Below are 14778 nucleotides of genomic sequence, written 5' to 3' on the forward strand. Positions count from 1 at the left end.
CCCTCCGTCTTACCCCTTCCCCTCCGTCTTACCCCTTCCCCTCTGTCTTACCCCTTCCCCTCCGTCTGACCCCTAGCCATTGGCTCTCAAAACCGAGTGGTAAGGGCTAGGGGTGAAAACATACCCCTCTTTAGTCTCTCACACTATTTTAGCTACTATTTTCCATCTAGAGTAACTTTCTGGATGGACACTGGGTGTTTGTAATAAGAGGTAGAAAAAAAGATGAGACCATCATATGTAGGTAATGTTTTTGGTACAAACAGGTATTAAACTTTAAAAACACCATGGACAAATAATCTGAATGTTGATTTATGCTCTGATTCATATCCACCATTAGCTTTGTACATTTTGAGTTGTCATTCATCCTTACGTCTGGTTTCTTTATTGTAATGTGCTGAACAGATTGTGAAGCACATTTGTGATTTTCGGCTAAATTTTCCAAAACTGCCTTGACTGATCTCTTCCATAAAATATATTTTGTTTCCTCTCCAGACACGACCGGGTGCCATCCAGCCAGTCGGGCGCATGCGGCAGAGTCCCTCCCCTGCCACTCCAGACGGCCACAGTCCTAACCCCTTCCAGCATGGCCCCTCCCCCTTCAACTCCCAGACCTCTGTAAGACCCCTCACCACCACATAGTGCTGTTTTCTATCCACCCCCTCTAAGTTCACAGCCCCAAAACACTGTCTCATAGCAGTGCAGCAGAGATACCGATATTTGTTGTTTCTAAAGAGGCTTGAACCAAAGAAAAGGAAAACCTGTATTTAATTGCACAGTGGAGTTGAGTCTGTGGATGTTCTGCAGTCTGTGACCTCCAGACCACTGACACCTTCAAACAGAGCGTCCAGCCCCACTCTGAGCCCCTGAATCAAATCATTTCACATAATTACAGCTTTCTGAAATGTTCCACTTTATTTTTTTTTCTTTGGCAAGCAGCATAGTTGAATTGGTAAATAATGAAGAAGCTTTGATTTCATCTCACGTCTTCCTATTCGTTTTACGAAGGTGCTCCTGCAAAAAAGTTTGTCGTGGCTTTGGAGTTTCCAAGCTCTACTGTCTCTCTTTCTCTGGCATACACCTCTCCTCTCTCACATGAAACCAGCCACCATGCTGTTCTCCTCCACAGTCTTCTTCAACTTTGCTGTTTTTTTTCATAGTCTGTCCTCTCCCCCATGTCTCTGTCTGTCCGTCCTTCCCATCTCCTCTTCTTCCCCTCGGCTCCTTTACCATATGGACCTACCCAACCTTCCATTCCCCCCCAAAAACTTCCCCCCCTGCAGCCTCGTGCCCCCTCCCCTACCTCGCCCGACGAGTTCCCTATGAATGTCAAGCAGGCATACAAGGCGTTTGCCGCCGTGCCTCGCTCACTGGCAGTTCTGGAGCCGCCACAGGTAGGCCGTGCTGCCCGGACTCCCCCGGGTCACAACGACAAAAGCATGCTGTGCTGATTGGTTGATCTCGCCCCCGCTCCCTCCTGACTGGAGCAGGCTGTCCTATAAGGAGCCTGCGCCATGTCAGGGGGGGCCTGTGACGTGCTGTGACGTGTGGAATGCGTTCATCGTTGGTTTTTTGTTCTCCAGTGGCCTCATCTTTCATACTGGTGTTGAGTCTTGATCCATTCGTCCATCCATTTGTGGCTCATGTACTAATGTCCAATCCCCCTTTTTTATATATATATTATCCCAGATGCTAATCAGTCTGCCCGCTCTGTACCTCTGTCTCGGTCTTTGTCCTCACTCTGAGTTTACTTATCTTTACTCACATCCTACTGTGCCCAACAGGACCTGTACAGTGTGAGGAACAATTTCCATCCAAGGCAACCTTCTCCAGAGGTGAGTGAACAAATTGATCAAAAAATATTCAAAGCACAGCCGTTTGATTTTTGAAATTACATTTGAAAAAGTGGGGATTGTATTATATTCTAGGACTGGACTTTTTTGTCTTCACAAAATCAGATTTATTGCCTTAAAGGTACCCTGCCACACAAAATTGTTTTTTACTCGCAGTTTTTGAAATATGTTAGGTCTGTATGTGTTTTTGTTATGTCGAGAATGTGTTGATGAACTGCTACCTCCTCTGTCAGCTCTAGCTGAAAAGAAATAAGCAGAGAGATAAGGCCAATTACAAAAGCTGGTCAGACTGACGTCATGTTGCCAGAGCTAATTACTATTCATGAGCTCGCCCAGTTGCGCGGGGTAAAGGATGCTGATAGCCAGGCCCTTATTGGCTAGCTGTTAGCTAGGCCTGCACGATTAATCGTCATAAAATCGTGATCTCGATTCACCCTGTTCACAATATAATTTTTAAATAACTTTGTTTTTTTTAAATTTTATTTTTTAATTTTAAATTACTTCATTTATCCTTTAATTTTACGAGCCGACAGCATCACAAATTCTACTGCTGTCCTCTATGAGTTTTAAGCATACTGTATAAAATAGGTTTTAAAGCCAGTCGGGCGCATGCGGCCGACTGGCTTTAAAAACCTTTTAATAGGTTTTAAAGCGCTCACAAACGCTCCCAAATGCACTGGTGTCCCTGCTCCTCATTGAAGCCTCTATGTTTACAGGCTATAGGTGGCAAAAAAATGACTGTTAGCCAATCAGAGTCAAGCGGCTTAGCTCGTTGAATATTAATGAGAACTGTCTCAAATCGAGCTGAGTCTTCCTGCAGGCTTTCTATACCACGCTAGAATGGCTTGAAACAAGGTAACCAAGGCATTTTTCCACAAAAAATGTTAGAGTCCATGGTAGAACTTCAGACATTACCACAAAGTAATGAAATACGTGTGGCGGGGCACCTTTAACATTGCTTCACTCACAAGTTTCTCTAGTCCATTTGTAGGGTGTGTTTTAAAGTTAGCCCCAATAACTGTTAAGAAGCCAGTTTAAGATTCAGGAGTTTGTGACTGCCAGTGTAATGTGTTCTGCTGAATATTGAACATGCAGCTGCAAAAATGAAGTTTAGAAATGCTCTAAACTTCCTGTGGTTACATACTGGTTCTTAGTCTGACAGTCTGGTGACGACCTATGTGGCCTTTTCAGCCTGAGTTGAACAACGAGGTGTTTGATGATGACATAGACGGTCAGGAGGGAACTGGTAAGGGTTTGACCGGCCAGGTCTCCCCCCGGCCCTCCCTTACACCTGACCGTCGGGAGTATATGAAACTGGCCGGAGTGCCTCGCCTGTCCAGGCCGTCCTGGGACCTGCAGGTACCCACCGCCTCTGCCACATCTACAGCAGCCCTGTTGTCTGTCTGGGTGTGCTTGGCTTTGATCGGTGGTGGTGTCTCTGCTCCCAGACGCTGGGACACAGCCATGTTACTTCTGTCAGTGACGGGACTGGCAGTTCATTGATCTTAAATCAGCTGATGGTGCTGGGTTCTGTTTCTGTTCTGTTGTTTAATTGGCTTCTTTCTTCTCGGTGATATTTTTCTCCTATGGCCTCTCTTGTGATATCCTCTGCTCTACTGGCAAATGGCTCTTCAATAATGCAAATAACAATTTTAAAAAATCTTTTTACAAATATTACTGTATATTTAGCTGTTTTGTCATTTAATATAGCTGATGCTACAACCTCAACACTTATCTATTACTATATTTATAATTTTGAATTCGGGCCTTGATTTTTCTTCTTACCCTAGAGTCCTTCTCCTGGTGGTAGGGACAGCCCAGAGCAGCGCTCCTTCAGGGACAGACAGAAGTATTTTGAGATTGACGTGAAGCATCAGACACCAGAGAAACCCAAACCTCGAGTGTCTCTTGTTGGAGAAGATGACCTCAAGAAAATGAGGGAGGAAGAAGGTGTGTTTCTATTGTTTTTTTATTGAGCATCCCTTTCTAGTAACTATTTAAAAAATCTGAGCTTACTAACCTGATACTGAAATTTACAACCCTCTAACTTTACCTGGGCCCAGAGAGGAAGTTTGAGCAGCGAGCGCGGGAGTACCTGCTGGATGAAGACGAGGAGGAGGAGGAGGAGGACCTGGCTAAACAGGTGGCGCAGATGAAGGCAACTGGCAAAGTGTTGCTGGATGGAGTGGAGTACAACGTGGAGCCAGTAACCAGCCCATCCCAGCACTGTGCCACACCACCAAGTTACAACGTCACGCCACCAAGCTACTGTGGCAGCTCAGGGTAACAAGTTGTTTATTATTAATATTATATTTATTATTATTATTATTATTGCTTTAAACATTGTTTTTAATTTTGTTTTTTATGTAGGCCTTCCTCTGTTGATGGTAAAGGAGAGTCTCAGAGGAATTCACTGGAGGACAGCTTCAGGCTGGAGCAGAGGCCCAACTCCATGACTGGGTATTTACATTGCACGCAACACCTTTGAATAAGGTCTCTTTGCTGTTGTTTTTGTCACTGTAGTCATGACTGCTACTTGGGTCTTGTCAGTCTGATCCCAGTGTACCCCGGGGACTCGGCTGCTCCCATCCGCACAGCCAAAGCAGAGCGCAGACATCAAGAGAAACTCCGTATGCAGAGCCCCGAGCTGGCTGTGGCCCTCGACAAGGACCTGTCCCCTGCTGAGAAACGAGCTCTAGAGGCTGAGAAGAGAGCCATGTGGAGGGCAGCACGGTAAATCAGCATCTAACTGTGTATTACTAGTACGTTGATATTAAAAGGGATGTTTAAAAGGAAAAAGGAATCACGAATTCTACAGTTGGATAAACCCGTAATGCAGTGTGATAGCTGTTAGCTATTGGTTATAAGAATGAACGTATCTGTAAGCATAAAGGAACCAGTAAAGAGAGCAATATGTTTTCATCAAAGAGGTCGCTGTCACATTGCCAATGACAATCATGTTAACAATTCCTGATAACTGTCATTCTGGGCTGACTTTTAAATCCTTGGATTATCTTTAAAATGGAATTCATTTTGTTAAGTAGAACCAAAACTGATTTCAGTAAAACATTTATGTTTTGTAATAATAGAATTTCAAATCCTGGCAAGCAATATACAGCAACTTTTTTCTTTTTTACTGAAATATTAAGAAGAAGTGGCAGATTTTCTTTATTTTATTCTATCAGTTAACTAAACCTCTGATTATAAATTAATATATAAACTAGAGACTATTTTTCAAACAAACTGTACTGGCCTTTAGTAACGTCTTGGCTGATAAGTGAGGTCAGAACGTGTTTTAATAAGAGAGGGTTGGGGTTTCCTGCTGAACTGTTATACCATGATGCCATAATGATTGAGAACAAGGTTGAATGTGCAGTGAAGTTCTCAGTCCCTTCTGTGTCCTGTGTGTGTCCGTCTCCTCTTAACTATTTTCATGTCTAGAATACAGATCTTATTTATTATTCATGGCTCTTCTAAATGTCAGTGTTTTACCTCCCATTCTTTGGTTTTCTTCTCTTTTCCTGTCTTTATGCCTTTCTTTGCTTCCTCTTCTCATATTCCTCCTTCCTCCTGGTGCACTTCTGGTCCTATTCCCTCCTCATGTCTGTCCCTCTCCCTGGCCTGACGGGGGCCCAGGCCCTGTGGCCTAGAGGAAGATGTTAGGCAGTATGAGCAGGACCTGGCTAAGAGGCTCTACCAGGCCAGAGTGAGGGCATCTCAGGCCGCGGCCCCCCAGCCCCCCACCTCTTCCTCGTCCTCTGCAGCCTCCCAGCTCAGGTCTGCTCCTTGGCCCCAGCCACCAGGGCCAGACGCACGGCATCGTGGGGGTGTGCTGGGGTGCTTTGGCATTGGGTTATTTTGCTAGAGGCCGAGTTCTGAAAGGTCCAAGCAAGCACTCGCAGCAACACTGTGACGGTGCTTCCATTGCCTTTCTAGTGCTGTCTTGCTTTTGCACGTCTTTGCTGTTTCTACCTTTCCTCTGGTTCCCCTCCCCCTCTCTATTCTCTGTCTTGTTTCTTCCTCCCTGCAGCACTCTTTTCATTTGCGCCTTGTTGTCCTCTTGATTTCCATACTATTATTTCTACTAACACACATTACACAGTAAGTTTGCAAGCTTTCTGTGAGCTGAGGGTAAGCCTACTAGCCGTAGGTAGTCCTTTTCCTGGAATGCCTCCCTTTTTTATTGTGCAATTAAATTAAACTGGTTGTTTGTGAGGGCAAACCAGGACAAGGAGCACCCAAAATAAGTAGTGAGTGGCACTACACCGATCCGTATCAGTGTGTGCCTCCGTCAGTCATTGTCTCTGTATTTCTTTCCTTATTTTCTATTATTTATGTGATGGTGGTTGTTTCTTTTGTAGAATGAAGTCTCTGGAGCAGGATGCACTGAAAGCGCAGATGGTCATCGCCAAGTCTCGGGATGGGAAGAAACGTGGCACACTAGACCAGCTGACGGAGTCGCCCTCGCCCGCCCCAACACCCTCTCCCACACCCATGGAAGGTAGGAAGCTGCTCTGCGTTATACCGCTAAAGGCTGTTTCCATGACAAGTATTTTCTTTTTAAGTCATTGTTTTGCGTTAATTTCTTAATACAGTGACAAATTCAAGGTCAGCTAACTAGTGTGTACTGGATGTTACACACTAGGGACACTAAGCATTTCCTGTCTTTGCCTCTCATTTTTAGAATATTTACCTCATTTGATTTAGCACTTAAAACAAATAAATAAAAGGTCATACATGCATTACACCAAATGGATATTATATTAAAATACCAAGAGACACGGAGACACAGTTAACATAGGTACACAGTATAAACATATACTTAAAATTCAATCATCCAACTTAATGACATTGTAAAAAAATTCTCAAGACTAGTTTATGTTCTCTTTCTTTTCTTACCTGCTGTTTTGCAATTTTGTTTTTACTTCTGTTATACCCTGCAAAATTTATTTTTGTGAAGCAATCATTGTTTTAAAAAGTACTGTACAAATCTATACTTAACTGCAAATGAAATCTAAAGCTTAATGTTTTCATCCTTGCCTTTCTGTTAACTTCACGTTTCCTGTTTTCCTCTCACAGAGCTCAGTCCTCGAGGAGTAACCTCTCCGGGCCGGCTGGTGAGTGCTAAACTTTTTCCTTAATGTCCATTTTGTTTTTGACAGATTTTTCCTCTGGCTTCTTTCTCAGTGTGAACCGTTTACTGCATCTTTTGAAGGGACATGGAGAGCTTGAATCAGCAAATATTTGAGCAAAGCTGTAACACTGACTTCAATTTGAGAACAGGAAACAACTAAGATTGTTGGTTTACAAGCTGGGAAAAGGGAAAAAGTTGATTAGTTTCAAATCACATTTGCATTAATCCATCATTGCTCATTGTCACTCTAGCCAATCAGAGCTAAGAACACACTCCTCTCAAATCATATGCCACAGCTGGCTGTTTAAATCACCCATTAGCCTCTCTGCCTCCCTACTCTCCTTTTTCTATTCCCTCATCCCTTATTCAATTTCCTTTTGACTTCTCCATTCTTTTCTTCTCCTTTTTATATTACTCCAACCCCCGTTTTCCTCTTTTTTTCTCCCCTACTCCTTTGCTCATTCCTGTTTGCTATCCTTCTAGTCCCTGTCGTCAAAGAAGTTTGACTACCGACAGTTTGCTGCCATTCCTTCTTCCAAACCCGTATACGACATCCAGGTATTGGCTGCATGCTGAGCTGCCGGGGCTTCGGCCTCCTCCCTTACCCCCTGGCTTTCCCTTCTGCCTCCCCCTTCTAGTTTCTCTGTTAAGAGGCATGAGTTTGACTGAGGTCTAGGGTTCGGCCCCTTAAATGATAAGTACTTCCTGCTGTGCACCATAGGGATTGGCTGACTAACTTAGTCTGGGTAAGTTCTGCCTCCCCCTTCCTGGTCTCCCACTTACCACTTACAAATGTAAGAGCATCTGTAGCAGTAACTCCTCACCCTCATCTCTCTCTTTTAGCTAACTCAATCAATCCCAGACAATAACACTCAACAGCTGCTGAGATGCAGACAGGTTTTTTCTATTCCCCCACTAACCAGAATTGGTTCTAGGGGAAATGACCACAAACACTCATCCACTCTCACATTCACTTCCATCAGCTGTCTTGTTTCACGCATGTGTCGCAAATCAGACAGAGGTAAAACATCATCTCTAGATCTCCTCTCACGCTTTGAAACTGTTATCTGCTAAAGGGTCTGGGCAACCTTTTAGGATAGAAGTTTTGCATAGGTTTGTGTAAAATAGTTTAAATTATTTTCTCTGTGTGGAAATAGAAAAATAGTAGAATCCTGTAGTGAGCTTGTCTCTAAGTGGTCTTTTTATTTGTAGGGTGAATCATCTGTGATCACATGTCACTGTTAGTCTACGTCCCTGATGGTGGGATCTTGTGTGGTTTGATTGTTGCACAGTGACCTCAGTGGGGTTCTTTCATTTGGCGGACGTAATTTAATTGACATCACTATACGTATTTAAGTGTTTGCAAAATGTTTCCTGCATATGAATTGACAAAAGTAGTCTTTAAAGGTTGTGTGTATATTTATATAAGCAAAATGGTGATGCAGAACAAGGGACCGCTACGTTCTGCAAGGTGTGGGTCACAAGTCAGCAGAACACTGTAATCCAAATAAAAACAATGCAAACATTTACAAATGTAACAACAATTAACATGAGAGAGAAACTCAATAAAGACCAGCTTCCCTCTAACATATGACACTGTGCTTTTAATATTATAATATTAAACACTAAATTAATATTCATACAAAAAAAAAAGATCTGGTTAAAGATGCTAGATTTCAATCACAGTTCTATGGTCTACTGGAGAAATATCAGATACGTAACAAAGAGGACGCAGTTGAGTGTAATTGTTGTAAAAAGTGTCGGTCATGGTTGATCGGTCAGTCCTCAGCTTGCAGCTCGTAGGGGTCCGCTGAGAGTGCCCCTAAGTAGAATAAACAACTTCTCAACACAAATAACAAAGGAAAACATGCTGCTTTGTTTTTCGTTGTGAATTGGTGACTCTTGTTGGTGCTGTACTATTACTGGTCTCTTGTGTGGATGTGCCTACACCACACAACAAACCCCGGGAACTGATGAACTAATGTAACATCCCTTTCCTTTAACATGCCAATATCTCCTGGGGGAGTAGTCAAGTAGAGGTACTCTGGCTTATGCGGCTCTGTCAGATTGGGAGCTTTAGCGCTGTCTGCTAAACCGGCAGTGAGCGGCTGGCACAACCTTTCGCTGCCAGCTACACTGCTCACATGGTGACGGCTTCCACTGGGATATAGGTTACTAAAACACAGCTGCTGCTTATTCACAGTCTCGTCTTCTCTTACAGTCCCCTGACGCAGTTGATGACTTGCAATTCATCGACGACGGCTCCAACAACCCAAGTGAGTAGTGGAGCTATGCAGTATTTCAAATTGTATTTTAAACAGACATAAGCAATGCATTTGTTACCTTAATTTCTTCTATCCACTTTGATTCAGGTGACTACCTTGGATAAGCAGCTCCTATTGGTAGGATTCTGTGTGCATGTGTTTTTGGGTCTGAATGAGATTGTATTTATTGAACATGTGAGAAGAGTGTGTGTTAGTTTGTGCATTTATAGTCTAACCTGCTAGTTGTGTGGCATAACTGTGGGTTCAGGTATTAATATTATGACGTGTTTACCTGGGTGTGCTTTGCCTGCTGCTGCCCACCACACATGAAGCAGCATCTGATGTTAGGACCAAAGTGGAAGAGAAATTTTCTGCGTCTAAAGTAATGATCTCACACTAACCGTGATCCAGACTGTGCATGAATTAGTGTTGACTGAAACTAGTAATTACAGGGAGCTCTAAGTGATTCTATTATCATGTTGGTGTTGGGATGTTTACATGCACACATGAAACTGGGTTATACAAATAATGGGATTATTACATTTTGTAACTTGTCTTCAATCGGTATATTTGTCAAAAGACACTGGATGCAAAATTTTGCGTAAGGTAGTGGGATTCTGTTAATTTGACATTAGCATCCCCACTGACTGAAATTAATTTTTTATCACTTTTTTTTTTTTTTAGCAGCATACTCTACTATGACTCTTTTATAAAATATTTTAAGACATACTATTCTATGACTCACTTTTTATTATATTTTTACAACATACTATGACTTTTTAGGACATGACATAGGCTCTTTATGGCATACTGAAATTTTTTGTAAATCTGCCAGTACATGCAACATATCAGTCATCAGAAGTCAATCCATTGATTTTATGCATGGATGGATTGCTTCATGTAAGTATCTCCTTTCATCCACCTACACTGCTGGCACATCATGTCTTTGTCCTGCACATGCATAAAATGCCAATTAGAAACCCAGTTAAGCACAAATATGGCCAAGAAATTAATTTACTGAAAAGCCGACCATAACCCAGTCACTGAAGTGCATGTAAACATACTGAGTAAACACATACTTTTAAAGAGACTGTAAAGTTGTTCTTGCAGTAACTTTAATGGCATTGACCCTTGAGTTTAAATACAGAGCCCATTGAGGTGGCTGGTTTAAATATGCAGTCACTGAATATATCAGTTTTCTTCTCAAAGCTTTTGCTTGTTTTGTGATCTGAATGTGGGGCTTCTCTCGCAGGTTTAAGGGATCCATCTACTTTCCGCATAAGTCCAGTTGCCTTCATTTTTCTTCCTCACCACAGCTGCTGTTGGGAAGTGATTGTCATGTAAAAAGAAGTTCAACTGCAGCAGCTCGATAGATGTTACTGAAGTTATTCTGTCTGTTTTTGTGTTGTTCAGTGCCTTCTGCGCGCCCTGAGACCGAGCTACCCACCCCGCTGACTGCCACCTCCGCCTTGGAGGAGATGGCCTTGTACAGCAACAAGCGCAAACTGAGGCAGGGCCGTCGCAGCCTGGAAACCGCCATGCCCACGTAACACCCCACACTAAGAAGAAAGCCGAAGACATAACGCAAACACACACATTTAGATGCACTGTGGAACACACAAGTGCATCCATAAAAGGTGCAGAGTCACCAAACACTAAACACGGTGTCAGTATAGCGAGATTTACTCTCCCATATATAACCACTGCAGAGACTACGGCGCTGATGGTCGCCACACGTACACACTCACTTATATCCTGCGTGCCAGTCTTGCCTATACACTCTGTGGATGAGATGGCAAGTTGCTCAACAGTCCCTCGTTGGCAAGAAAGATAGTGTGGTTAGCTAGGATTGCTACTTACAGACCATTCTTTTTGTTGTACACTTGGTTTACCAAGTAGAAACTGATTTATTTTAAAAAGGTGGTGACCGAAGTTTTAAGTTGTTTAGTTTTTGCACCTCTAATGATTTTACTGTTTTAAAGAAAAATGCATACTGGAAGAGAAAAGAAATGGGTCATCTATACTAACTTCTTGAATTATATTGTTTAGGCTTTCATTGAATAGATTTGTAAAATGTCAGTAGTTTCTTGAGACTTGGACAGACAGGAGTGTATATATTAATTGAGGAGAGAACATCCTGCTACCTTCACAATCACAAATTGTGTAGAGCTTTTAGAAGAAGAAAAAATGCTACATAACTTTTTTTGCACTGCCACAGATCTGCTTTTTAAGAACGTACAGTATATCTTAATTTATTGTTTTCAGCGTTTTACTCAAATTGAAGGCCTTCTATTTTACACTGTTTTAACCCCTCCGGTCGTTGTGAGCACAAAGACTGATGGTTATCATGATTTCTCTTTAAATTTTAAAGATAGTTATGGGTCACTAAATCAAAGATTTCAACTAATGAATTTATATTGTACTTTATTTTTTATTATTAGAATCATATCTACAAAACAGATAGCTTGGACGAAGTATAGCTGTTGGACATCTGTGTCACACTTGTGATTGAATGTGCTACATTCCCATTAAGCATTGATCAGGCAGCTTTACAGAAACAGATCACAGCCTCACATACTAAAGTTTGGAAACATTCATTTTTACACTCATTTTTAGTATCATTAATTAACGGTACTCATCCTGCCCTGTTTAGGGTATTCTTTTATCAATGTGAATCATAAATTTCTGACCGTGAATTATCTGGAATATTCCAGAGTGACGTGAAGGTAGCAGGGGTTTTATTTTTCTGTCTATGGTTTATTTAAATCTGACGCCACTGAAAAATCATTTATTATTGTGTGAATAATGTACAAATACTGAAAGGAAAGCAAACTTTGGGTTTGAAACTGAGCCAATCTTGACCTTGACCAAGTGAGTGTCTGGACTGCTGACGCATCTAGATTTGGACAGGCTTGGTATTGGGATGCTCTCTGCATGTATATTGGTTTGTTAATGAGAGAGAGAGGCAAAAAACAATTAGAGATTCCTCTCAAGACATTCTTATTCAGTTCACAGCTTGACATACTGTCAGTTTATGTTCATATCTGATTGGTATTTCTGCAGAATCACGGTATAGTAGCAATTGTGTTAATTTAATGTAGGTTCTTCAATTGATAGCTTTCCATGTTGCTCTCACTGACTGAAATTCAGTTTGTTTTAAAACATTTGCAATGGCTGATATCTTCTTTTTTTAACTTTGTTAGGTAAATCTTTTTTTCTGATGGGTTTCACTACATTATTAATGCAGTGTTTCATGTTTTTGTTTATTCTTTTGTCTTGAGTTCTCTTTGGAGGCTTTTACTTTTACTAGGTTGGAGGGAAAAGGTCAGAAGTCCTAGGGTTAGCGCTCATACAAGACTGTAACTAGTGAATTTGTACAACCAAAGAAGTCTATTTTGTGGTTCAGGAAAAATAAATTTTACTTTTCATTTACGAAGCTGATACATTGTGTTGTCTTTTGTGCTCGACTAGATGTGGAAACCCCCCCCAAGAGAAGAAGTGAATGACTACAACAATTAACACATGTGGACACTTTAGTTAGTTACTTAGCTAATAGGTAGAATAGGAGGAAGTCTTCTCTGTCCAGACCTTGCAGACGAGTTCTTGTGCGCCGGAGTAAAGGACAGTGCCCTCCTCTGTAGAGAAAGAAAGCTTTCATTTTTGCATTATTGCTTGTTAATGTGCTATTTGATTAAATAAGGAGTTGTTCATTAGATCTAAAAACAGAATGGGACAACCACCTTTTTCATTCTGTAGTGGGCGTTGTAGAAAGACTCCGAGCTTGAGCTGTCAGGAAGAAGCCCTTTGTCATCCTCCCCCTAAGATCAGCAGGGTATCAGATAATTTTATACCAAAATTTAGTTGCAACTTTTCCAATACATGGTAAACTATAATTATTTCCTCTCCACACAAAAAATATATAATCCTTGTTTGATTGAGTCATGCACTTGTTTTTTCTTTACATCTTTGCTTTATGGAAAACTATACAGAAACATTTTCTCCACTAAAGACCCAATGTGGTAAATGTGAGGCAAACTCACTTGTTCAAGGGTCCTATCTATGGTTATGTCCAGCTCCTCTTCAGGTACCGGGAAAGACTTTTCATACCAGTTCTCAAATTCTTGGACACACATGAGCAATTGATTATTATTCTAAGCGTTTAATAGGAACAAATATTCCAGCCATGAAAGCAGGAAAGAAGAAGATACAAGATATTTGTAGAACTGACCAGAAAGCAGGCGCTCCCTGCACTGATCCACAAGGCGCTGACAATAGTTGACCTCTGCCTTGACGTCACGTAGCACCTCATATCTCTGCCGGTACAGGGCCTTCAGCTCTCTGAGCTGCATCAATGAAGTGCCATCTGGCTCCCCCTCCTTAACCAAATACTGACCTGAAAAAATGTATTAAACAATTAAACACTGAATGTCTTCTGTGATTATTCATCCAGTTGTCGTCCTGTCAAAAAAGACATAATATGCCAAAATAAGGTCCTTGTATAGTATATTGGGGAAAAAAAGTCACAAAAAAGCATTAGAATAGTATGTCGAAAAAACTTATAGGATAGTAAGCCAAAACAGCCAAAGTATAGTATTTGTCAAAATAATTCACAAAGACTAGTATGTAAAAAAAAAAGTCATTGTATGTTAAAAAAAAGAGTACATTATGTTAGTCAGAAAAATGTCAGAAAAAGTTACACAAAGTATGTTGAAAAAAGTAATAAAATTGCCATAGTATAGTCTGTCAAAAAAAACAAAATCACAAAAAAATAATAATATAGCAGGTCGACAAAAAGCAATAGCATAGTATGTCCAAATAGGCCACAGCATATAGTACTGAACCATAGTATTGTATAGCAGCACAGTGACCAAATGGTTAAGTCTGGAGCCTCACAACAAATAGGCACAGGGTTCAAAACCAAATAGTACAGAGTGTAGAAAAATGTAAATAATCAAAAAAAGTAATAAATAGCATAGTATGGTACAAAAAACATAGTATGTTGAAAAAAAAAAGGCACAGAGTACATCAAAGAGTTTGTCTAAAAAGAGATGTATGTGGAAAAACGTTACAAATAGCCATAGTGTTTCTCAAAAAAAGTCAAAGGATAGTATGTCAAAGAAAACAACATAGTACATAGAAAAAAGTCATAGTATATTTTGTCAGTTTTTTGTTTGTTTTTTGGATTGTTCCGAAAATTGTGCTGATTGTGCCCAAAATGCCTGATTCTGCGGGAGCTGCGACATTGCAAAATCCTGGAGGGACTGAAAAAAACATGGTATAGTAGGTCAAAGAAAGTCATAATATAGTACTGTATGTTGAAAAAAGTCATAAAAAAATCATATGTCGAAAAAGACAATATATAGGATGTCGAAAAGAGTCATAGTTTAGTATGTCCAAAAAAAAAAAAAAAAAGTCATATTATAGTATGTCAAAAAGCCATAAAGTCATAGAGTAGTATGTCAAAAAGCCATTATATAGGATGTCGAAAAGAGTCATAGTATAGTATGTCGAAAAGGATCATAAAAGAGTC

At 40.9% G+C, this 14778-nt stretch overlaps 2 protein-coding genes across 27 annotated transcripts in view; one reads left to right on the forward strand and one right to left on the reverse strand.

The window, feature by feature from the left end:
• scrib (scribble planar cell polarity protein) overlaps nt 1-11476 on the forward strand; it is a 68906-nt gene extending 57430 nt beyond the window's left edge. For 6 of the 26 annotated variants that reach the window (XM_034862533.1, XM_034862534.1, XM_034862536.1 and 3 more), the window contains 14 exons: nt 493-615; nt 1281-1391; nt 1782-1832; nt 3042-3209; nt 3641-3800; nt 3914-4133; nt 4221-4310; nt 4401-4583; nt 5487-5627; nt 6212-6351; nt 6930-6967; nt 7468-7542; nt 9206-9260; nt 10662-11465. In XM_034862533.1, the coding sequence (XP_034718424.1) occupies nt 493-615; nt 1281-1391; nt 1782-1832; nt 3042-3209; nt 3641-3800; nt 3914-4133; nt 4221-4310; nt 4401-4583; nt 5487-5627; nt 6212-6351; nt 6930-6967; nt 7468-7542; nt 9206-9260; nt 10662-10798 (1692 nt within the window). In that variant the 3' untranslated portion in view covers nt 10799-11465. Of the gene's footprint in view, nt 1-492; nt 616-1280; nt 1392-1781; nt 1833-3041; nt 3210-3640; nt 3801-3913; nt 4134-4220; nt 4311-4400; nt 4584-5486; nt 5628-6211; nt 6352-6929; nt 6968-7467; nt 7543-9205; nt 9261-9356; nt 9387-10661 lie in introns of all 26 variants that reach the window. The other 20 variants (XM_034862514.1, XM_034862515.1, XM_034862520.1 and 17 more) reach the window with 12 other exon arrangements.
• A 991-nt stretch (nt 11477-12467) lies between these two features.
• Nucleotides 12468-14778, reverse strand: part of kif9 (kinesin family member 9) — a 14682-nt gene continuing 12371 nt past the window's right edge. Inside the window, exons 18-21 of the mRNA XM_034862543.1 lie at nt 13477-13641; nt 13289-13368; nt 12989-13066; nt 12468-12883 (exon numbers count right to left, since the gene is read on the reverse strand). Of these exons, the coding sequence (XP_034718434.1) occupies nt 12794-12883; nt 12989-13066; nt 13289-13368; nt 13477-13641 (413 nt within the window). The 3' untranslated portion in view covers nt 12468-12793. The remainder of the gene's footprint in view (nt 12884-12988; nt 13067-13288; nt 13369-13476; nt 13642-14778) is intronic.

Source organism: Etheostoma cragini, chromosome 22 (genome assembly GCF_013103735.1).
Source record: "Etheostoma cragini isolate CJK2018 chromosome 22, CSU_Ecrag_1.0, whole genome shotgun sequence".
Taxonomy (NCBI): Eukaryota; Metazoa; Chordata; class Actinopteri; order Perciformes; family Percidae; genus Etheostoma; species Etheostoma cragini.